At 45.0% G+C, this 24,841-nt stretch overlaps 1 protein-coding gene and 1 pseudogene across 1 annotated transcript; one reads left to right on the top strand and one right to left on the bottom strand.

The window, feature by feature from the left end:
• The first annotated feature begins 10,513 nt into the window (after positions 1–10,513).
• Positions 10,514–10,622, top strand: LOC128332186 (uncharacterized; annotated as a pseudogene).
• Positions 10,623–12,836: 2,214 nt separating this feature from the next.
• OTUD1 (OTU deubiquitinase 1) lies at positions 12,837–15,753 on the bottom strand. The gene has a single exon (XM_053265518.1). The coding sequence runs from the start codon at positions 15,308–15,310 to the stop codon at positions 13,973–13,975; it is 1,338 nt and encodes a 445-aa protein (XP_053121493.1). The 5' UTR covers positions 15,311–15,753; the 3' UTR covers positions 12,837–13,972.
• Positions 15,754–24,841: the final 9,088 nt, after the last annotated feature.

Below are 24,841 nucleotides of genomic sequence, written 5' to 3'. Positions count from 1 at the left end.
CTGGTTGGTGGAAGCAGACTTGCTGCCATGTCATTGGAATCCACCCTATTACTCAAGAGCAACCTTACTATTAGGCAGGGTTAGGCAGCTTGCCTCAGGTGGTAGACTGAGGGGGGGGTGCCTCATTAAAAATGGCAGCAAATTGTCAATTACTTGGTATATTATTACAGCCCCCAATCACATGGGGCAGCATTGAGATTTTCTGTCTCAGACACCAAAATGACTTGGGCCATCTCTGCTGTTAATGGTGAACACATCATTCCACTGGAGTTAAATTATAGGACTACTGTGTCATTCAGCAATAAAAGAATTTCCATTCCTCAGAAAATCTACTTAAGTTTCCCCATTATCTGGCACTCCCTCTGGGCCATTTAGAAACCCTCAAACGAAAGGTTAACATTGACATTTATAACCACTCATTTTGTTTAGATGAACATGTACAGTAATTGCATGAAACAGAACTTTCTTGTTCCCACATCCATCAAATAGGAAAACTGATTTTTATACCACCTTTGTCTACAAGGGAATATGCTTGCTTTGTCATTCCAGTTCCTAGACAGGGTCATGGTAATGAGTTAGAAAACCTTTCAGCAGATGTCTTGAAAAGAGCTCTCAGCCCATTATGGAAAGTTTCAGTATATGAGGTTATCAATACTAGATTAAAATGTTGTGTATGTAATTGTACCTTTCCCAACACTGATTAGTTTACAGAGAAACACTCTTATAATCAATGTTTGCATTAACTCACCCAGTCATTTTGTGATTTGAAGTTCCAGCTTCGCCACACAATCATTGCTATGAAATCAAAAAACCACATGCAGTACAGATCCAAACTTTTCCTGAAATTTTATCAAATAGCCTATTTGTTGCTTTTAATCAGAGTCAGGAACAGAGCTTCTGTTTTAATTGTGTTTTGAACAATCTAAATATAGATTCCACCCCCACCCACCCCATTCATCAGTTTATGGAAGCAAATATAAGGTTTGTATCTAATGGAATCTTCAGAGGGGTCGCTGTGTTAATTTGTTGCAGCAAAACCAATAAATAATTTTGTCGCACTTCAGAGGCTAAAGTATTCATATTTTAGCGGAAGCTTTTGTAGGCTGGCAGATACGCATTCACATATGGACATGTGGGCACGAGAGCTGGTCTTGCAGTAGCAATCATTAATTGTCCCATTTGCTAAGCAGAGTCTGCCCAAGTTTGCATTTGGATGGGTGACTACATGTGAGCACCTTTGCTGTAAGATATTCTCCTTAGAGGGCGGGATTGTGGTTCAGTGAGAGAGCATCCACATTTCATGCAGAGAACCCCATGCTCACTCCCAGGCATCTCTGGGAGACTCCTACCTAAAACCTTGGAGAACCACTACCAGTCAGTGTAGACAATACTGAACTAGATGGAATGATTACAAGACAGCTTCCTGTGTTCCTATATCTGGAAAAGAATATTTAGAAAGAAGAATTCCAAAGTCCTTGGACTCGTTGGCTAGGCTACAACACCTGGGGCTATTTAGTTTAGAAAAAAGATGACTGTGGGGAGACAGAGGTCTATAAAATCATGCAGGGAATGGAGAAAGTGGATAGAGAGAAATTCTTCTCCCTCTCACATAACACTAGAACCAGGGGTCATCCCATGAAATTGATTGCCAGGAAATCTAGGACCAGCAAACGGAAGTACTTTTTCACACAACGCGTGATCCACTTGTGGAACTCTCTGCCACAGGATGTGGTGACAGCCAACAACCTGGATGGCTTTAAGAAGGGTTTGGATAACTTCATGGAGGAGAGGTCTATCAATGGCTACTAGTCAGAGGGCCACCTCCAGGCTCAAAGGCAGGATGCTTCTGAGTACCAGTTGCAGGGGAGTAAGCAGGAGAGAGGGCATACCCTCAACTCTTGCCTGTGGCTTCCAGTGGTATCTGGTGGGCCACTGTGTGAAACAGGATGCTGAACTAGATGGGCCTTGGGCCTGATCTAGCAGGGCTGTTCTTATGACCATTTACAACAGGCAGCACCCAGACTTAATTACCGCTGTATAGTCCTATTGAAATTAAGTAGCCACCTAATGGTGCAGTGCGGAAATAGCTTGACTAGCAAGCCAGAGGTTGCCAGTTTGAATCCCCACTGGGATGTTTCCCAGACTTATATTGGGCAGCAGCGATATAGGAAAATGCTGAAAAGCATCATCTCACACTGTGTGGGAGGAAGCTATGGTAAACTATGGTAATGGTAAACTATTTAAGAGAATGTCTTTGCCATGAGCCCCACTGCCTGCTAAGATCATCTGGAGAGGTTTGCCTGCGGCCGCTGCCAACTCATCTGGTGGCTACTTGGGAACGGGCCTTCTCCGTTGCAGCCCCTGGACTTTGGATTATGCTCCCTGTTGAAATAAGAGCCTCCCCATCTCTGGCAACTTTTAAAAAGGCACTGAAGACACGTTTATTTACCCCGGCTTTTAATTAGATTCTTAGTTTTAAATGATTTTAATACTGGGTTTAAAATGTTTGTAATCTTTTAAATGATTTTAATTGTTAATTGATTACAAGTTTTAAATGATTTTAATTGTAAACCACCCAGAGACACAAGTTTTGGGCGGTATAGAAATATTTTAAACAAAACAAACAAACCCCTCCTGTATTCTACCAAAGACCACCACAGGGCTCTGTGGCCACCAGGAGTTGACACTGACTCAACAGCGCACTTTGCCTTTAGTCCTATAGAGTTACTCCTATAGAGTAACTCCTGAGTAGTACAAGAAGACTGAGGAACTTAGTCCAGGTGCCACCAGTGTCTGTTTCCCCTGCTCCTTCTCTCTGACAACACTTCATGGATCTAACACTTCTAAGGAAGACACTCTAGTTCAGGGGTTCCCAACCTGTGGTCCTCCAGATGTTGCCAAACTACAATTCCCATCATTCTCAGCCATAACAAATTGTAATTGGGGATGATGGGAGTTGGAGTTCAGTAACATCTGGAGGATCGCAGGTTGGGAACTCCTGCTCTAGTCCATGAAAGCTTATGAGCACGCACACAAAAGATGTCAGTCTTTAAGGTGCCATAAAATTCTGTTGTTAAGGGAGTCATGCAACTAATTTAGAGAAGTTTCGCAATTAGGGATAGACAACCTTTGGCTCTCCAGCTGTTATTGCCCACAACTCCCATCACATAACTATAGCAATATGTACAATCTAGAACAAGAAGCACCTTCATTATTATTTTTAAAAGAAAGAGATTCTGCCTTTGGCATACGTGTCTGGCATATAGGTCCAGGTAATTGCTTATAGTAGTCACTCCATGTATCAAGCCTGGGTGTAACCTCAACACCATAAAATTGGAGCTGCAAGGAAGAAATCAGAGCACCCATGAGTTTAGTTCAATCATAGTCCAAGAAAATTTGTTGACCAAGGTGAAAAATCCCAAGCTCTACACCAGGCCTGCTCAACTTCGGCCCTCCTGCAGATGTTGGCCTACAACTCCCATAATCCCTGGCTACTGGCCCCTGTGGCTGGGGTTTATGGGAGTTGTAGTCCAAACACAGCTGGGGGGGGCCTAAGTTGAGCAGGCCTGCTCTGCACCCATATGCACACACAAAGGAAATGTTTAAGTAACTGATACAGTGAGTTGACTGCTTTTTAATAGCAGCTGCACTCTGCTGCCTGAAGAAGACCACCTCCCTTTGACTAACAGTAGAGTTGGTGTTCATTTGCTTCTTATGCTAGATTGTAACTGCTATTGAAATAACAAACAAGAAGAGGCAGAGCCCTTTCTCACGGATCGGGAGAAAGGGCTCAGAAGGGGTGAGGGGAGGGAGCCTCAAAATGCTTACCTCCCCCACAGATGATCTCTAGAAGAGGCAGGAGGCCCCTGGAACTCCCATAATGCAACACGCAAGTGTGCAGTGCATATGGGGAGTCTCCCAATGCAGACTGGGAGGCTACTCGTGTGTAGGTGCCACAGTCAGTTAGCCAGAGCGTGCTTGTGCCCTTAACCCTGGCTAACAGCTAGGGCTTCCTGCAGCGTTTGCTTGGCTGCCTAACCCCAGCCTTAGCTGCAGTTCAAGCTCAGGGTCACCTACTCTGAAAACTGTTGTCAGTCATCCTTAGAAAAATTAGGGCTATTTGATTTGAGGGAAATCCCCCCCCCACTCATAACCTCCCTCTAAGGAAATAAGCATTTCTCCAGAACAAAAAGAAACAAATATTTTACAGCAACAGCCACATGGTTTTATCTAGGGTATGAACTCATTTATTTTTCAGCCCTGATGAATAACTTCATTTGTTTATGAAGTCTTTTTTAAAAAAAAAAAATCTGCTTTTTTTAAAATCAAGGATAGGACATGCCTTTATTGTACCCTTTTGTTGAAAAGTGGTATATAAATGTTCATCGTGTTCGAATACCAGAGTACCTACAAGATCTGGACTGAGTAAGCAACTACAGTGAATTGGGACTAGATGGATGGGGTTAAACAACTCAAAAATATTTGAATAAGGATTAATGCTTCCTAAATTCCATCTGTCTGTTTATTGCAAGGATGAGATTCAGTCTAGATGGAAATGAGAAAAAGGTTGAAGTATGAAGTATTGTAAACCAATACTGTGCAAAAAGGGTATCGTAATATGTGTTCTTTTTTCAAAAGCCCCTCCTGCTAAGCCCCCTCATCTGTGTATTATTCACACGCTGACGTTGCAACAAGTTACTTCACATATACCTGTTCAACTGATGACTGCAACATCAAATGACAACTTGCATATGCCAAGAGATCATCTCATATATATTGCAATGCACAGGACTCCTAGATCTCCTCCTGCATCCAAATTAGAATAAATAAAGGTCACAACATGAGACATAAGGAGCCACTGGAGGGATGCTGTGCTGGGGTTGGGTAGGGCCAGTTGCTCTCCCCCTGCTCAATAAAGAGAACCACCACTTTAAAAAGGTGCATCTTTGCACAGTTAGCAGGGACTGAGCCAAACGATATATTGTCCATGCAACAACATTGCACACACCAATCACCACAGAATGCAGTATTCCTGCAGTCTTGGGAGGAAAACAATCCCCTCCCCGACCCTAAGCAACAAAACCCAACAGTTTAGGTGCTGGGGAAATGCAATACTCCTTCAAAAAAAGTACAACCTCAAAAAGAAAGACGTGTGAATGAATGGTGAGATACAAACAAGATGTGCTTTTTGCACATTCTCTGGAAAGGCCCCAAGAAATTTGCTACTGGTCTGGTTCCCAAAGCAAGCTTCAACAGGTTGCTTGGATCTTCTCACTGATGGGGAGGGACGAGAAATGAAAGTTTGGTCATTCAGTTCTCCAAGTAAGGCAACAAGATTGTTTGGCTGCTGTTACAAAACATGCTGCTAAGCTGACCTACTTCTATGCCATTCTGCGGTTGGAATTTCTATCTACCTGGTCTTGCAGTTGGGATTTCTTGTTTATTGAAGATAGAGACAGAACACGGCATATGTAGTGCTAGATGTTTAGACTAAAGGGATTCTAGAGCAGTGTTTCTCAAACTTTTTGGAGTCAAGGACCGCTAAATTCTTCGTGCAGAGTTTCAAGGACCGCTACATTCTTCATGCGCAGTTTCCCGGACCAGCAGTTAGTAAAGGGGTTTCAAGTCTGTCTATCTATCTCTCTATCAGACTTCTATACTGCCCCAAACATGCATCTCTGGGCAGTTTAGAATGAAAATAATATAAGCATTAAAATAATTAAATTTGGAATCTTTTGCAAACATGGAATATTAGGGGTTCTTAACCTTGGGTCTCTCAGTTAAACTCCCATAACTCCCAACAACAATGGCATTTGGCCATTATGGCTGGGGATTATGGGAGTAGAAGTCCACCAATGTCTGGGTACCCAAGGTTGAGAACCCCTGAATCTAAAAGCCTGGGTGAACAAATTTGTCTCCAGTATGTCTTCAGTATGTGCGGGGTGGGGGTGGAGGTGCTTCTGATTACTCAGTGGAGAGGGTATGTTGGGCCATTAGAAAAATTCAAAAGCTACATGGGGCCAATGAAAACAACATACAAGCAAGCCCCACTGATGCAAGAGGGAAACAGCGTTCCCTCTCAAGGTGCCTTGACCACAACAGGCAGCTGGGTTTCAATCAACCAACCTTTGGCTGCAAATAATGAGCATGCAAGAACCAGCAGCCCTTCAAGTGGCACCCACTGCCATACTTTTTCCTCCATGCCCCCGCACCGCATACAGTTTGAAGCTGTAAAGATAGGGAATAAGATAGCTGTAGGAAGATCTCAGCAGCACATGGAGGCAAGGCACAAGAAGGGTCCCATGCCTCCGTGATACTCTTCCTCTTCCGTGCCATGTGCAAAATTGAGGAAGTGAGTGCCTTGATTTCAGTTTGGGGGGGGGGTTGACTCCCAGTCAGGGACCGGCACTCAAGCCTTCGGGGACCGGCAGCGGTCCAGGGACCGGTGGTTGAGAAACACTGTTCTAGAGGCACAAGATTGTGGCGCCCAAGAAGCAATTGCTATGGCAATGTGAATGTGCAAAAACACCTCTTCCCACATTACTTTCAAGCAGTGTTAGGACAGCTCAAAACATTTTGGTCCTAAACCAGTAACCCCCACCCCCACTTTCTCCATGTGGTAAAAACAGATTAAGATTATAATCCTGTCCTTCAGTGTCCTTCATTGTGAGGCCCAGGAGACTCCAGCAGCTGCCATCCCCAGGTGTGGCTACCTAATTGCTTATTAGGCCTGTGTGAAATTTCAGCCAAGCACAGTCCCCCTGGCACCAAGTGGAAGAGGTTGTCATTCCCACTATGCAGTGCTGTGCTTTACCCGGATTCCCGGATGGGAAATTGAGCTCTCTTGAACCCTTGCACCATCCTGGAAGGTGAGATGAGCAAGCAAAGTACTGTGTGGAGGTCAATGGGGAGTACGTTAGGAACATAGGAAGCTGCCATATACCGAGTCAGACCATTGGTCTATCTAGCTCAGTATTGTCTTCACAGACTGGCAGCGGCTTCTCCAAGGCTGCAGGCAGGAATCTCTCTCAGCCCTATCTTGGAGAAGCCAGGGAGGGAACTTGAAACCTTCTGCTCTTCCCAGAGCAGCTCCATCTCCTGAGGGGAATATCTTGCAATGCTCAGACATCAAGTGTCCCATTCATATGCAACCAGGGCAGACCCTGCTTAGCTATGGGGACAAGTCATGCTTGCTACCACAAGACCAGCTCTCTTCTCCTCGTTCCCCAAGTACTGTGGGGAAAGGCTGCTTGATAAACAGTGACCACTGCTATACCTACTTAAGAGCAAGTCTCACTGAACTGGATAGGACTTAGAATCAACCAGCATAGGATCAGGCTACATATATAGATGGCTTTTTATCACTTGTCAGTGTTGCTCCAACTCTGTTTGCTCAGTGCAGATACTTCATCCTGTTAGAAGGGCCAGCTGTGATCATAGGTTACCTATGAAGCTGCCTTGTAGAGTCAGACTCTTGGCCTATCTAGTTCAGTATTGTCTACTCTGACTGGAAGCAGCTCTCCAAAGTTGCAGCAAGTATTTTCCAGCCGTAGCTGGAAATACCACAGATTGAACCTGGGACCTTCTGCATGCAAAACAGAACCTTCTTCCGTTGATATATGGTCTTTTCCATTTTCAAGTGACTTCTTTGACTAGGGCTGCCATAGTTATTTTATGTATTTAAAATATTTCTATACCGCCCAAAACTTGCGTCTCTGGGCAGTTTACAATTAAAATAATTTAAAACATTAAATCAATTCATTAAAATCATTTAAAAGATTAAAAACATTTAAAATCCAGTATCAAAATTATTTAAAACTATAAATCTAATTAATATGGAAACAAAGTCAGGTCTCCTGAACCTTTAAGAGATGCCCAGAAGAGGGAATTTCAGCCAGTATAGGGGGAAAGGAAGGATAAAACTTCCTCTTCTAGGCATCTCTTAAAAGGTATAAACTTTTCCTCTTTTCCATATTGCACCCCTCTCAGCGTGGTGTAGTGGTTAGAGTGTTGGACTAGGACTGGGGAGACCCGAGTTCAACTCCCCATTCAGCCATGGTACTTGCTGGGTGACTCTGGGCCAGTCACTTCTTTCTCAGCCTAGCCTACTTCACAAGGTTGTTGTGAAAGATAAACTTAAGTATGTAGTACACTGCTCTGGGCTCCTTGGAGGAAGAGCAGGATATAAATATTATAACAACAACAACAACAACAACAACGCAAGGTAGTGACGATAACAACAACATACAACAACATAGTAAGGTAGTGTGCCGTCAAGTCGATTTCAGCTCCTGCTGCCCACAGAGCCCTGTGGTTGTCTTTGGCAGAATACAGGAGGGTTTACCATTGCCTTCTCCCATGCAGTATGAGACGATGCCTTTCAGCCTCTTCCTATATCACTGGTGCCCAATATAGTACCAGCAGGGATTCGAACTGGCAACCTTCTGCTTGTTCGTCAAGCATTTCCCCGCTGCACCATTAAGTTTTGATATTTTGGACAGAGGCACTTTCATACAGATACCCCAACATTCAAACAACCCCTGATAACTTGGCAAAGAGGCACATTTTAATGTGGTGATTCTCTTTATTGAGCAGGGGGAGAGTAACTGGCCCTACCCACCCCCAGCACAGTACCTCCAGTGACTGTTGCTGGTGTCTAATGTTTCTTTTTAGATTGTGAGCCCTTTGGGGACAGGGATCCATCTTATTTATTGATTATTTATCTGTGTAAACCGCCCTGAGCCATTTTTGGAAGGGCAGGTGATATAGAAATTGAATTAATAACAATAACAACAACAATAACAATCTGATAAAGTCACTGAGTGAAAACTTTATCATTGCAATAATAGCATATGGACCAACTTTAAGCACATCCTTTAGTGATTACAGTAAGTCTTGTGATGCCTTGAAGATTATTTTTTATGGTAGCATAAGCTTTCATGGGCAAGTCCAACACTTACCTGTATTATTTTCTAGGATGTTATATTACTTTACTGTTGTATCCAAAAGGAGGGGATTTTATTCTTGGTGGTATAGGGAGGGAAGCAAACTCTTATCATCTTAATCACTCCATATAGGAAACTGTTTAGGGTGATGATACAATCTTTTTTCATTCCAGATTTTATATTTACATATCTTAAGTGAATTGCTTTGAACAGGAGCTTGCACCCAATTAAAAGAAATGTTGGTTGTATCTGCATATATTTCCATAGAAATAGAATTTTGAATGACAAAGCACACTGGGCAACACCTAAAAATTAGTTATTTCTAAGTCCCATTGAAATTAGTGGGACTTAAGTTAGCCATTCCTAACTTGCCTCATTAATTTCAATGGCACTTAGTCATAGCTAATGTTGCAGGCAGATCAGCTTGAACCTCTTGTTTCTCCCCTCCCAGTACCACCAGTGTGTCCATGATTTGGCACACAGATGCAGGGAAATGCAATCAGTATCACTGATTTGCTATTCATTGCAGTATATCAACCAAAAGAATCTGAATGAGTCAGGAAGGATACTAGTGTAGCAACAGCCTGGAGGTGCAGCAGAGGCATAACACAGCTGAAGACTGATAGAGTGAGAAGCTATCCAAAACTTTGGAGGCGTTTTCAAAAACGGGCACAATGCGAGTGGGTGGGAGAGAGAAGACTCAAGGTCAATCAGACACCCCCCTTTTACAATTAAACACACCACCCTTAACTAAGTTGTGAGAATCACTGTCCCGGTAGCAACAAAATAACCCCCCAAAAGGAGCTACATGCCTATTGTCCTTTGGAGCACCGGAACAGAGGAAAGGAGCGCTACCAGCTTCAAGCCTTTGTCTTGGAGTCATTAAGGGTCATTTCCGGCAGGGTCATTTCCAGGGCAGATACCTAACCCTTCCTTGAGGCAAAAACCTCAATGAAAAAGGCCCCCCTTTCTTTCCTAAGTGTGCATGATTCCCATGTGTACCAGTATGCACAGCCTACATTTTCCCTGATCCCTTTGGCCACCTCCATGCTTACACCTCAAGTTTATCAGGCTCTGGTTTACTGTTGGGAGTCAGCTTAAGTCTAAGCCAAATTTCCACTGTACCAGAAGCCTCACTGACTTGGCCCCTTCCAAGTAACCTTCCTTACTGAAGCTTCCGTGAAGCAGGTCAGTGCATTACACTCACATTTCTGAACTGTCTAGGACCCTCAGGCACCTTCATAACCCCAAGGAACAGCCTACCCACCTCCTTTCATCCTGAAAAGGACAACCACCTTGCAATCAACACCCAGTAGCTATGCAGAAACCTAGGACAGGTATTATTGACTGTGGTTCTATCCTCTTCACCACTGTTCCCTCTAACAGGGATTCCCAGATGTTGTTCACTACAACTCCCAGCATCGCCAGCTGCAGTGGCCTTTGGCTGGGAATCCTGGGAGTTGTAGTCAACATCTGGGAATCCGTTAGAGGGAACACTGATCTTCACTTTATCCATCACCCCCATTTCTCTTGACTGCATATGCTAGGACCCTTTCTAGCTTGCATTAGTCTACGGCCACACTACCCTGAACACGCCCGATCTCGTCAGCTAAGCAGGGTCAGGCCTGGTTAGTACTTGGATGGGAGACCACCTGGGAATACCGGGTGCTGTAGGCTTTTTGGGAAGGAGAGCTGGTCTTGTGGTAGCAAGCATGATTTGTCCCCATAGCTAAGCAGGGTCTGCCCTGGTTGCATATGAAAAGGAGACTTGATGTGTGAGCACTCTAAGATATTCCCCTCAGGGGATGGAGCGGCTCTGGGAAGAGCAGAAGGTTTCAAGTTCCCTCCCTGGCTTCTTCAAAGATATGACAAGATTTTTTATTGAACCAACAAACTACCAAAGCATACAGTACGTTGCCAAGATAGGGCTCAGAGAGATTCCTGCCTGCCACCTTGGAGAAGCCACTGCCAGTCAGTGAAGACAATTACTGAGCTAGATAGACCAATGGTCTGACTCAGTATATGGCAGCTTCCTATGTTCTATGTTCCTAGTTAGAAACTAGAAGAACCAGCATCTAGTAGTGAGCTGTTCCTGGCCAGTTCTCCCAAGAGGTTGCCAATGACTGCTTTAATCTTTTGTGCTTCTGTTCTTTAATAAACTTAATCACTGTTTTTCAAAGAAATTTGTCTTGACTTCATTATTCCCATTTGAGTACTTTTAATCCTGACCCTGCCTTTACCTGTGATCAGCTTCCCGGTTCCCTCAGGAAACAACATTGCTGTATGAAGGGTTGCACCCAGCTGGAGCCAATTTGTCACTAAGTGTGGTAACAGCCACACATCTGAGCAAACGTGGTAAACAATAACTAGTCTGGATGCTGCCTATTGTCAGATTATAGATGCGCACATATCATAACATTCTCTTTGAAAACGAGGAATGTGAATATAAGCCCTTCTAGACAATGGCCAACATGATGTGCAATGCAATGCCATGCTGGCACTGCTATGCACATGCCAGGCAGCCTCTATGGTGATGCTCAAGAGGATAGTTGAGCAGCTATTTAAAAATGGCACACATGCAGTTGTGCAGTGCTACATGTGCAGCAGCATTGGCTGATGTGCAGCATCAGCATTGCACTGCATATCATGTTGGCTCATCAACTTAATTTACACCTTTATTTAGAACACCAGAAACACACAATAAACATTTTACATACTATTCTGTGTCAGTTTCCTCAAATAATTTCCTTAATTTATGAGAAACAGATGCAAATCTTAAAAGGCAGGATCTACGCATTGGAAAGTCCCCTCCCAGAACTCCATTCATTGAGGAAAGATTATGAAGAGAGATTAATTGCCAACATTTAAAGAAAACCACCATGTTGAGAGGTGGCAAGATTGCCCCTAGTGCCTGGTAATTGGAACTAACAGGGAATGGCTATTACTAGCATATCCTGCATTTCAGAGGAATCTGGGTGGGGTTGGCCACCATAGGAGAAAATATGCTGGACTGGACCAGATGGAATTGTCAGTTCCATCTAGGCAATTCTTATGTCAAGATCTTCCCAGTATAAAGTTCAGCACCTGTAATTATGTCTGGTCTTAAGTGAAGCTTACTAACTATACAAACATGAAGTAATACTCTAAAATGGACTCCATGAGTTGTTTGCTTACAGAGGTGTTCTAAGCAAATATACCAAAAATGCAAAGAAAGCAGTGAAAGATAATATATTTTTTTTAAATGAACACTCAGCATGGTATAGTGGTAGAGAGACACAGGCTGAGATGGCATCTATCAATATTTGTGATGAAAGAATACAAAAACTTGAGTACCAACTCAGAGACAGGGAGATTGACAACAACCTTCTCTCAGTAGGGCTTTCTGGTTTGGGCTACATTCAACTTTTGTTGAAATGTGGTATATAAAAACTCGTAGTTGTAGTTTGTACATTTTAATAACAATTCTCAAAAGTTCAGCCTACTATGTTCAATTATAGCTTTTCAGCTTAAACACACTTATTTAGGAGTAACCCCTATTTCAAAGAGTAACATTTACTCCCAAATGTGCAAACTGTGCCTTTAGCCCTAGAATCTGTAAAGGACAGAGTGCTTCTAAATGAACAAAATGAGTGTCAACAAGAACTACTGCCAACTCATTTTGTTTAGAGATTATGCCTTCCAAGCAGAATTGAGTCCACACAGTTCTCCTTGCAAACTAACTAATAATTCTGGTCTTTCCCATCTCTTCCATCTTCTTGCAAGCAAGCTGGAGACAAAGGTCCAGGCTGCAAAACTAGACACTCAGTTTTGAACCCCTGTGGTCTACTCTAGAGGATAATAAAAACATATTTGCATTCAAATGTAAGCCTCCAAAAGAAGGACAAGTTAGAATCCAAGCAAAACTATACATTTATTCCAGAATAGCTAAGAATATTTCTATTATACAAATACAGTATAAATTCAAAAGGTCACAAAATAAAAAAGTACAAACTCCATTACTTAATAAATATATCTAGCAATTTCAGTTTATTTGGAAATTAAAGAGGGTAGCTTTTACCTTGGAAATCCTGAATGTTTGACCCAGCAAACCATACAAACTCTTAGTATAAATACATTTTTACATAATACCAGATTAAGCTCATTATTAGCATTTAGAAAACATCTACAGAAAAAAATGTGATAAGATAAACCTGCTTGTGCACTTAAAAGGCAGGCAGGGGGCATGTATATCCATAAAGAGAACAAGACCACACATCAAGGCCATTCTTAAATAGGAATGTCATCATGTCATAACATTCTAAATCAGATGTTTCTTGCAAGTGAATACTTAAAGGAATAAAGGTGGCACCAACCAGGCAATAAAGTGAAAAATCAGCTTACTCTAGACAACAACTGAACAGGAAGAGTCACAATTGCTCTCTGTACCATTTTTGAAAAACCTTGCTCCAACTGCCTGATGAAATCCTGTTCTGGTCAATGGATCTTAGAAGTAGCCACTTCAAAACTTAACTGTTTTAAATTAACTATCTTAAATTAAAAAGAAGCTGTATGTTACTTGCTTTCATCAAATAAGAGGATAAAAATCAGTGGGTTAGCACACAATTTTTAATTTGACAGAATAAATATGCAGGTTTCAAACTGCTGCATGAAAATTTAACTGTTAGGCTACAAGCCATGTTAACATTTTAAAAACTCAAGAAAACCTCTTACTAACTTCTTTTCGACAGCAAACTTGATAAGCCAGATGCCAAAATAAAGTGTAAGAGACAAGAGGTAAAAAGTTTAAAAGATATTGTGCAAAAAAAGGAAAACAAAGATCCCCTTATCGAGAGAAGTATTGGAAGTAGAACATACATATACAAAAGAAAATGGTAAATAACCAGGATCTTGTAGTATATACAAGCACTCGTTATAAATCTCAGTCTGGGTTCGTTCCCCTTAAGTTCTTGCTCAGCCTAAGGCACTACTGCTAAATGGGGAACAATTAAGGCACCAGGGCAGAGGGGGCAACCGAGGAAGCGCCCATCTCAGGAGCAGGCATTCTGCTCAATGTACATCTTCGACAACGATACGGCCATGGATTTGGCCAGCTCCTCGTCTCTCCTGCGCTGCACCTGAGTCTGCCTGCACCACTCCTCGTACTCCGGGTTGGGACACTGGCGGTCCAGCACGGCATCATAATGTCCATTGCTCAGCCAGCTCAGCCAGATGTTGCGCCGGCTCGGATCCTCGGGGCCCAGGTAGTGGGCCATGGTGGAGACGGTGGGGCTCTCGGGCCTGCCGCCCGTGGTGAGGTGGATATTGACGTCCAGCATCTGTCCCATGGCCAGCAGCTCCGGGTAGCCCGCCCAGGCGCCATCCTGGGCGGCGTTGATCAGGAACTCGCCCACGTCGCCCTCGATGATGGGGCTGAAGTGGTCCAGGTGGTCGGCGATGAAGTGCACCGTCTGCTCTCGGAGGTCGCCGTGCAGCCGCTGGTCTCCGTTGACCGCCTTGCAGATGGCGCGGTACAAGCAGTTGCCGTCGGGAATGATGTGGAAGCGGAAGCGGCCCTTGTGCCGCAAGTACTTGTCCTGCTTCTCCACCTCGGCCAGGTAGAGGGCCAGCTTCTCGTTGCGCTCCGTGTTCGGGCGGACCTGGCAGGGGCTTCCCTCCTCGGCAGCCTCCAACAACTCAGCCTCCCGGCGGCAACTAGGGTGAGCCAAGCTGCCGGCGAGCGGGCCCTGCTGCTGGCACTCGGACGGAGGCTCCACGCAGCCGCCCGCGTAGGCGCTGGCTGCAGCCGCCGCCGCTTGCAAGGCCTGGCAGTGCTCGCTAAGGCGGAGGCCGCGGTTGCTGGGCTCCTGCAAGCCAGGCTGGGCGGGCGGAGGGGCGGCGGCCACGGCCGCGTCGCCCCCGCTGCTCTCCAGCAGGAGCCACTGGTGGGCGTGCGGGGCCGAAGCTGGGCCGCCTCGCTCCCCGGCCAGGACCACGGCCTCCGAGCGCTGCACCACGCGGATGGGCACGACCCTCTCCAGCGGCCTGCGGCGGATCATCTGCGCGCCGGGGCTGTAGCATTGGGGCGGCGGCTGGTGCGGCGGCTGCTTCCGCTGGCCGGGCCCGCTCGGAGGCAGCAGCTCCAGGCAGGAGAAGGCGGGCATGGCTGGGGCTGCTCCGACTCCGCTCGACGCTGCTGCTCCTCCTCCTCCGCCGCCTTCCCCTCCTCCTGTCTCGTTCTCGACGACTCCCACCGGGCTTTGTCCCGCAGGCTCCGGGGAAGGGGAGACTTTGAAGACCACGCCGGGCCCGCTGCTGCCTGGGCTGGTCCCCGCTGCTGCTGCCGCCGCCGCTGGGTAATGGGTGACGACAGTGCTGTAGAGCTGCATCCTCGGCCCTTTATAGGCTGTAAGGGCAGCCCGAGGAAGGCCGCTGGGGCCGGGCCAGAGAGCGACCACGGGGGCCGCCGCCGCCCCTCCTCACAGGCAGCCAGCAGGGATGAGGCGCCCGAGTAAAAATAAACACGGGCATCACCCTCTGCTGCCGCCCCACTTGCGCCTCACAGCGGCCAGGCGGAGGCGGCCCCGGACCCAGCCCGTCGCTCTCCTCCTCCTCCCCCCCCCCCGGGCCCGCCGTCGCCGTCGCTCTCCCCGCCCCCTCCCTCGGGCCTTGCCAGAGCGGGAATTCCTGCTGCGCCACAGCTCGGGGGCGGCCCCGGCGCGAGCCTCCTGGAAGGTGCTGGAGGGAAGGCCGGGCCTTGTTTACTTCCCTCCCCTCAGCACGTTGGGAAGCACACGTCGGCCCGGCGGGGGGGGGGGAGCGGAGTGGTGCGCGGCCCTCGCGCCGGGTGACCTCATCCTCCTGGCACCGCCCCCTCCCATCCCCCGCCCTGGCTGGGGCGCCTCCACCACCCCGCCGGCTCTTCCCTTCCGCGCGCGGCGGAGGCTTCTGCGTCTGCGTTGCCTTCGCCGCCCGGCTTGTATCGCTCAGCGACATTCAGCGGCAGCTGTTATGGGAGAGTGGTACTAGTCAGTAGTAAAAGAAAGAAAGAAAAGGTGCCCAGTCAATACGGATGCCTTGTTTGCGACAAAATCTGGTGCCTACCGGGATGGGTCGGACTCGGGCCCCGCCGTCCAATGAGTCGCAATAAAGAAAAGAATGCTTTTGAACACGTGCAGAGTGCTTTCTTAGGGTAGCAAGAGGAATTGGGAGCCTTCTGCTCTCTCCACCCCCCCCAGCCATATCCCTAGGCCAGGCTTCTGGAGGTTTTGCTAGTTGTTTATTTGGCAAATTTATTGACCGCCTGACTTCCTTAGACTGAGGAGGTTTACATGAATTAAAACAACAACGAAGACTAGAGAAGGAGGAGGAAGAGAGAAAGAAAAAGAATCCTCCCCCACACACACGGTAAAAACTGAAAGCCTGGCATAGGTTTTCAGGAGCTTAAAAGACAGAATTGAGGAGGCATTACCAATCTCAGGAGGCAGAGTGTTCCATAAAGGGGGTGCAACAGAAGGCCCGCCCTCATTATGATTGTTATTATTAATGTTAATGTTGATATTTTATATTATTATTATTATTATTATTTTACATTTTACATTTATATCCTGCTCTTCCTCCAAGGAGCCCAGAGCGGTGTACTACATACTTGAGTTTCTCTTTCACAACAACCCTGTGAAGTAGGTTAGGCTGAGAGAGAAGTGACTGGCCCAGAGTCACCCAGCTAGTTTTATGGCTGAATGGGGATTTGAACCCGGTCTCCCCGGTCCTAGTCCAGCACTCTAACCACTACACCACGCTGGCGTTCTTTTCTGCTTTTCAACAGAAAGTTTCACAGAAAGTGGTTTACATAGCAGAAGAGATGAAAAAAAGAGAAAAAAGATTGATAAACTGGTTCCTTGTACTCAAAGCGCACTCACAATCTAAAATGAAACTGAAAGGAGCAGCAGCAGCAACCACTTGGAAGGACTCTACTGCAATTAAGTTATTAGGGACTGTTGCTCTCCCCCTGAGAAACACAAGAGCCACCCACTTCAAAAGGTGCCTCTTTTCCCTTTTAGCAGGATTATTAATAGTAGTCATGTTCTATCTTTTGACCTTCATGTACAGCATTGGTATTGCTAAGACCATAGAGTTGGAAGTTCTCCAAAACTTATAAAGTTCAATCCCTGTGCTAAGATAAGATCCCCTGTACATAATCCATCACCTTCAATAGATTATTTTCATTGCATCTGAATTAGACTCTGGCAGGGGAATGAATGGAGGGGCATCATGCCCAAGATCTACAGGACAATGAATAATCAGTTCAATACAAAATACTCAGTTAGTTAAAGAAAGGGAGCCAAGCCACACTAGGTGAAAAATCCCTTTGGGGGTCACTAGCCACTCTAATGTGATAACAGTGGCTTGTCTCTAAAATGAAATGGGCCACACATAACTCCAACCTGACTGTCAGTTAAAGGTAAAGGTAAAGCATGCCATCAAGTCGATTTCAACTCCTGGTGCCCACAGAGCCCTGTGGTTTTCTTTTGGTAGAATACAAGAGGGGTTTACCATTGCCTCCTCCTGCACAGTGTGAGATCATGCCTTTCAGCATCTTCCAATATCACTGCTGCCCAATATAGGTGTTTCCCATAGTCTGGGAAATGGTATGGGAAACATACCAGCGGGGATTCAAACCAGCAACCTTCTGCTTGTTTGTCAAGCATTTCCTCGCTGCACCACTTAAGGTGACTGACTATCAGTTGCATCCCCCTAATTTGAACACCCAGCCTACTAAACCAGATGTAGGGGGCAGGTGATGGTTACTTAGTAGTGAAGTAGATGCATGCTGTGCATGCACAGAAGCACTGTGCTATTCTGTAATCTGTCTGAGGCCTGATTTCCTAACAATGAAAGTAGGTTCTGGGGCAAAGCCCAGATCATGGCTGTCAAAACCTTTTGGCTAGGAATAAGAATAAATCCTTTTTGTATGATTTTTTTTTTTTTTTGGCTGTGCCAAAAGCATCCCCTTTTCCAAAAAGGAGTTTCAGCCTTTTTGCAAAAGTGTTTGGCTGTTCATGTTCATTGCCCTTACTTGCTCTCATTCTCAAATTGAGAATGTACATGAACAGCCTCCATGGGTCAAGGCAAACTCTGTGACCTTGCTCTGCTGAGTGCAGAAAGAGAAGAAACTGACTTTGATCACATCATAGACCAATTTGCATCAGTGAAAGCAAGGAAGGTGCAGTTGTAGTGCCATAATTTGTTAATTAAGAGATTAACGAGCTTGACTTGTATTTTTGAGCTGATATTATGGTAAAGTTATGTGAAAGATGGGTGTCAGATGTTTGGACAGGGGCTCAATTTCAGTGCTTGCCCTAGGCGCTATTTTCCCTAGATACATCTCTGTATTCTGGACACGTTATGCGAAAACCCAGCTCCCTTGAGAAATCCATACTACAGGGAAAAGTTGAAAGAAAGAGAAGAAGAGGACGACCAGCAGCAAGGTGGATGGACTCGATTACAACAACAATGAATGCATCACTGAAGAGATTTTAAAGGCCAAGTTGAAGACATCATCCTGGAGAGAATCTATCTATGTGGTCGTTAAAGAGTTGACAACGGCTTGACGGCATTTAATCGATCAATCAATCGATGGGGAAGCCGATAGCTTGTGAGTGTAAGACTACATATGTGCAGCCTTCAAAAGTGACTGCATACATTGGTTTTTTTCCTACACTTGGTTGGAATTTTTTATACCCAAGATTCCCCTATAGGAAAATATGAGTAAAGCAGCCCTGAAACTGGAAATGCCAAAAGCTGGAAATGCTAAAAGTACTTGTATCTTGCATTTCATCCCTAGTTTGGACCTAAGAAACAGGAATGAATTCCAGGCACATCATTCCCTTTCTGTCTTAAGGAGTTTTGTAAAAAAGTCCACACACACATACAAAATTCTACTGGCCTGCCCGCCCACACATTCCTACTGTATGTTAGTCATCTGTGGCCTGAAAGGAAAAAAGGACTCATTTTTGCAAAGCTTGCCTACCTGCCTAGAGGTAACTTATTCGTCAAAGGCAAAATATTTTGATCATAGCCCTGGTCTTAAGATGTCCTTTGAGCCAGGTCTCATTAGAGACAGGAAAGTCTATTTATGATCACTTATTTATGCTTATGGTTGAGAGGCACATCAGAGAGGGCTGCTAGTGCTAACCATATGTTGCTCTTCAAGTATGAATTGACAGACATGATGCAGTTTTGTCACATGCGCCTGATGAAGTGGCCCACATCACTACACTTGACTTCTCCATCCCAAGTACTCATATGCTGGGCAGACTGGACTCTGAAATTTGAGACAGACTGTGTCTGGTTTCATAATCTGAAACTGGTAACATTTCACAAATGAAAACAGGGCCCTGATGGTAGCAGCACCAGAGTGTGACCCAGAAGGGGAGGTGGGCAGGGAAAAGGAGTGGCGGCAGTAGGCTCTATCCAGGGGTAGGGCAGACAGAGTACACCCAGGAGGGAGAGTGGAAAGAAGGAACTCTGAGAGTGGAAAGAGGGAACAGGACGGGTGGTGCAGCAGTGGAATCTGGTCCAGGGGTGTGACTAGGAATGGATTGGCAAGGGCAAAAAACCCCAACTTCACATATACACTGATGGGGTCTGAGTTCTCAGTGACTGACCAGGAGAGAGATCTTGGAGTTGTGGTGGACAGCTTGTTGAAAGTGTCAACTCAAGTGCACGGCAGCTGTGCAAGGGGCAAATTCCATGTTAGGGGTCATTAGGAAGGGGGCAACCAAGATGATCAGGGGCCTGGAGCACTTTCCTTATAAGGCAAGACTAGAGCATCTGGGACATTTTAGTTTGGAAAAGGGGTGACATGATAGAGTGTATAAAATTATGCATGGAGTAGAGAGAGTGGCCAGAGAGACTTTTTCTCCCTCTCACAACACTAGAACCAGGGGTCATTCTATGAATCTATGGAATTCTCTGCCACATAATGTGGTGATGGCAGCTAGCTTGGATGGCTTTAAAAGGGCCTTAGACAAATTAATGGAGGACAGGTCTATCAATGGCTATTAGTCCGTTGGCTATAGGCCACCTCCAGCCTCAGAGGCACGATGCCTCTCAATACCAGTTGCAGGGGAGCAACAGCAAGAGAGGAGGCATGCTCTCACCTCTTGCCTGTGGACTTCTCAGAGGCAGCTGGTGGGCCACTGTGTGGAACAGGATGCTGTACTAGATAGCCTTGGGCCTGATACAGCAAGGCTGTTCTTATTGTTCTTATAAGGGCGAGGGAGCACTTCATGGCTTACCTCAAATAGCCAAATGCTTTGAGCTGCCACTGAATCTAGTCTAGTACTGTCTACTTTATTTACCTGAATGCAAGACTAGATTTTCCCAAGTCCTGGCCACCAACCAGAGTTTTATCTAACTCCTTGATGAAGAAACTCTGCCAGGGACTCTGGAATAAAAATAATTTGAATAGTTAGGTTTCTGTTGCATTCTATCTAGAAATCTTTTATGTTTTGTTGTTGAGAAGTTTGTCCCAGTGGGGACCCTGTAGAGAGTGTGTGGGGTAGAATCAGAAAGGAAAAGGGAGGGAAAGGAGGAGGAGAAAAAAATCCAGTTGTTTATTTTTATGTATTATTTAACACACTTTTTTACCACCTCATACGCAAGTCCCTGGGCAGTTCACAATCTAAAACAAACACTATTAAAACAGTACTCTAGAACTCTAGTAACATTCTAGTAACTCTAGAATGTTATTGTTTCTGAAGAAAGCTTAGTTAAACAAACATAAGATTGTTTCTTATTTATTAGGGAAGCATCTATTTGGTGATGAGATTTTGAACCAGCTACATGTGTGAGCCTGCAAAGCTTGTGAATATTCCTGCAACCTCATTTCATTGCATTACTGAGCCTACATTTCTGAACTGTTTTTTACTGTCACTTCTGCTGATTGTTTCTCTAGCTTCCTGACCTGCACACAACCCCTGCAAGTACTTTTTCCTTATCAGTCTTGGACTCTGTTGTTACCTGGTGGCGGTGGCAGTAACTGCAGGGACCAGCACAGGCACACTGAATGCCCAGTGCAGCATGGTTCATATTCCACCACCACCTTTTTTCTTGTTCACCCCTGGAGAACATGCTCTTCCCTGGAAATAATGGAGATCCTATTTCTGCAATTACCTCCTCACTATACAGACCCCTGATTTTACTCCAGCAAAGCAGAAGGCTATATTGCTTCATTGTCTTGGCCCTGAAGGCCAAAGAATATATACTCATTTGTTTTTCCTTACCAACTTTGAAGGGGATGCCAACTCTTATGAGGCTTCTCTTTGAGCCTTAGATGATGCTAGGAGGGTGGAAAGCGCTCTTCATTGTACCAGATCACTCTCTTTGATATCCCAACCCAAGATCTTGAAATCCAGGCTGTTCAGTCTGAACCCTTCCAAACCCAATCTTCTAATATGGCACTGCCCAAGAAAGTGGCTATACAAGAAAGGAAGAGCTACTGCTGCTACCAATATGGAATCTCTACCCACAAAGCCAATTCTGCTCACTGTCCTGCACGGAAGGTCTCTTCTAACAGGTGCAAGAAAAGGGGACATTTTGCTAAGGTTTGCAAGTCTACTGTCAACTCCATTACAGATTCACCATATGAAAAGGCAGATGAACCACTTCCTGACAGCGTTTTAAGAGCGACAGACTCAGCCTGCTTCTTCACATTGTCAAGTAAAACTTAATGGCCATGAAGTGCAGAAGATGGTATATTCTGCTTCTCCATACACTATCATTTCCCACCTGCTTTTCAAGAAACTCCTTACTACATCAGATCTGCACCTGCAGTTTTCAGACATCCACCCATGGAGATGAGGAGGTTCCCCTATGCCATAAATGGATATTTCACAGCTGTCCTGGAATACAAAGGATGTACTGCAGAAGGGAAAGTGTACGTGTTGCAAAAAGGATTCTCGATATTGGGCTGGAAACATCAGAAAGATCTACAGATTGTGTTAGACCCAAATAGCATGGAACCGTCCCAAACTACAGACGATGGAGCATCCAAGGTTGACTCAGCCTTCCATCCTTCCAAGGTCGGTAAAATGAGTACCCAGAATGTTGGGGGCAATATGCTAAATCATTGTAAACCGCTTAGAGAGCTCCGGCTATAGAGCGGTATATAAATGTGCTATTGCTATTGCTATATGTTGATATGATCATCTATATGCAGATATGATTACTGATTTATTGGATGTTTGTTTCTTATACTCCGGGTACTGCTATACATTTAAAACATAAAATTCAGATGAAGGCAAATGCAATACCTTTACAACACAAAGTGAGGAAGGTACCCATAGCATTGTTAGTAAGAAGTTTGTCTCTGTGGGGATCTTGTAGAGAGTGCTGGTGGTGGGAAAGGGTGAGTCAGAAAGGACAAGAGAGGGAAACGAGAAGAAGATGGAGTTTCTGAATAAAGCTTAGTTAAACATACATTAGATTGCTTTTTATTTAAGAGGGAAGCAGCAATAAAACAGTTTTCTTTACTGATGATTCATGGTTCTTAGCTGTATCTGTATTGTTCACGAATCAAGTTACAACTTTTAACACACTGATATATTAATAGACATTTATCTAATTCCCCAATGCTCAGAAACAGATGCTGTGCATATATGCAGTCTGATGCTATTGGCTAAAAATAATAAAATGGAACTGAACTGTATGGTCTGACTGTGCTGTGACGTAAACTAGCTGGCCAGCGATTTCTTGTTAACACTAAGATCAATTACTTATTGTAAATGATCTTACTAAAACACAAACATTTTAGTCCTACTAGTTTCTGAAATAAAATCAGCTAGTGCTATAAACTGGTATAAATCCATTTTTTCTAGGAGTTAACTCATACTATAAAACTCTACCCAGTTTCCTTTTTCATTTTTAACAGAGCAACCCTATGCATATCTGTTCAGAAGTGACAGATCGTATTGTTAATAAATGAACGTAATAACCTGAAGTCCACTTCATACAACAGGAGTCCCAAGTATCCATGCATAAGATGGCAGCTTCTGCCCCTGAATGATGTGACAAGGTCCCCAATCCTAAAGATACTTATTGGACAACCAAATGGGCAGTCCAAGACATTATGCTGTCTGAGGCAAAGGACAATATGACTCTCCCACCCACCCACCCACCCATCTGTACTGGGTACTCAGCATTCTTAGGCCATGCATCAGTGGTGGCACAGAAGGTCTCTCACATATGTTACCAAGCCAGGCAGATGCAACAGGGGCGTTCCTAGCTTTACTGGGGAGGAGGGAAAGATGAGGAGCGGGAAATGAACAGCTTGTCCCAGTGGAGTGAGGAAAGTTGACAGCAGGGAGGTCTATGGAGAGGTGTCCATGGGAGAGGGAGCTGGTGCTTGCCACCTGCTGTGCCCCTCCTCACACTTATGCCTGAGACAACTGTCTTACCCTCCCTCGTGGAAGGGCTGCCCCAACATCAAATGTAGTAGGCAACATTCAGACAAATGTACCATATTTACTAGTACAGAAGGTGACTCTGAATGTAAGATGATGCCTTAGAAGACAGAGGTTAAATACAGGGTATACCTGTATTTACCCAAAAGAAAGGGGACTCTGAGATGGACTACCTCCCCCCTCCCCCATATTTAACGGGCAAGAACTAGGAAAAAGCCTCACGTCAGATTTGGATAAATATGTTAGTCATGACTAAGCACCGTTGAAATAAATGAGATAAGTTAATGAGATAAGTTAATCATGACTAACTTAGGCCCTCTTAATTTCAATGGGACTTAATCATGACTTAGTCTGAATTTGGCCCCATGTCCGGTGAATAACTGGATTTGAAATTACAGACATGGGAAGTCATGTTCTAACAACCATAGCTTGACTGCTCTCGTTAATAATACTTTTTTTAAGTGCGCAAAGTTTTGCAAAGATGTAAAACTGGATGAACCTAGAGCAGGGGTTCTCAACTTTGGGTCCCCAGATGTTGTTGAACTTCACGTCCCATAATCCCCAACCAAAGGCCAATGGGGTTGGGGATTCTGGGAGTTGAAGTCCAACAACATCTGGGGACCCAAGGTTGAGAATCCCTGCCCTTGAGGAACCAAAACAGCCTTTCTATTTCTAAACCCTCTTTGCATCCTTAAAGACTTTGCTTTGGCAGCAGAGCGGGAGATGGCAGCGGTACAGTGCACAGAAGGGCAGCCAATTTCCTGCCAGCTCCTTCTTCCAGGCTTCATGGGCTTAGACTGCTCCAAGCCTAACACAACTGGGAATGGGGAGCCCAACAGGTCTGAGTGCCACTGAGATTTGCCGGCCTTCTCAGGCACACTCAGCTCACAGTGCTCAGGCCTGGGGAGAAGGCGGCGATGGGAAAGAAGAGGAAAGGGATTGTGTGGAAATTGTGGCCATTGCACAGCTACATTTCTGTCCACACACTTGTCTTCGCTGTCCATCAAACGCCAGCTCTAGCATAATGGAAATGGAAACAGTGGCGCATAACCGAAATGGAGTATGGGCTTTTATAGAAATCATTACCTCACAGGGCTATTGTGAGGCTGAATGACATGGCTGTAATTTGCTTCAGGAAGAAGTGTTGTATAAGTGGTGAATAACACATATTTTGCATTGCTTAAATTCTGGCCAGCAGAATATATATTGGAAAAAGAGGATCAAGTCAAAGAAAAATGAGCTCATCAGAAAACATGTGGATTTCTATCTTTGCATTGCATATGCCTCAACTGTCCTTGCCTGCCTGGGACAGACCCTGTTTTCTGGTACTGATCCCTGGCAAAACGCTTCTCTGTATTTTTCCTGTTTTGCCTTTGCAGAAGATTTTGAAGATTTTTTTTTTGCAAAATGTTGTTATTTGAACTAACTTCCTTTCCACCCCCATATCCCCTACAA

This window comes from Hemicordylus capensis, chromosome 6 (assembly GCF_027244095.1).
Source record: "Hemicordylus capensis ecotype Gifberg chromosome 6, rHemCap1.1.pri, whole genome shotgun sequence".
Taxonomy (NCBI): domain Eukaryota; kingdom Metazoa; phylum Chordata; class Lepidosauria; order Squamata; family Cordylidae; genus Hemicordylus; species Hemicordylus capensis.
The sequence above is the reverse complement of the archived record's forward strand: the minus strand, read 5'-3'. Positions and strand labels throughout refer to the sequence as shown.

Excerpts from the sequence above, each read along its gene's own strand:
- OTUD1 (XM_053265518.1), bottom strand. The coding sequence starts at position 15,310 with ATGCAGCTCTACAGCACTGTCGTCACCCATTACCCAGCGGCGGCGGCA.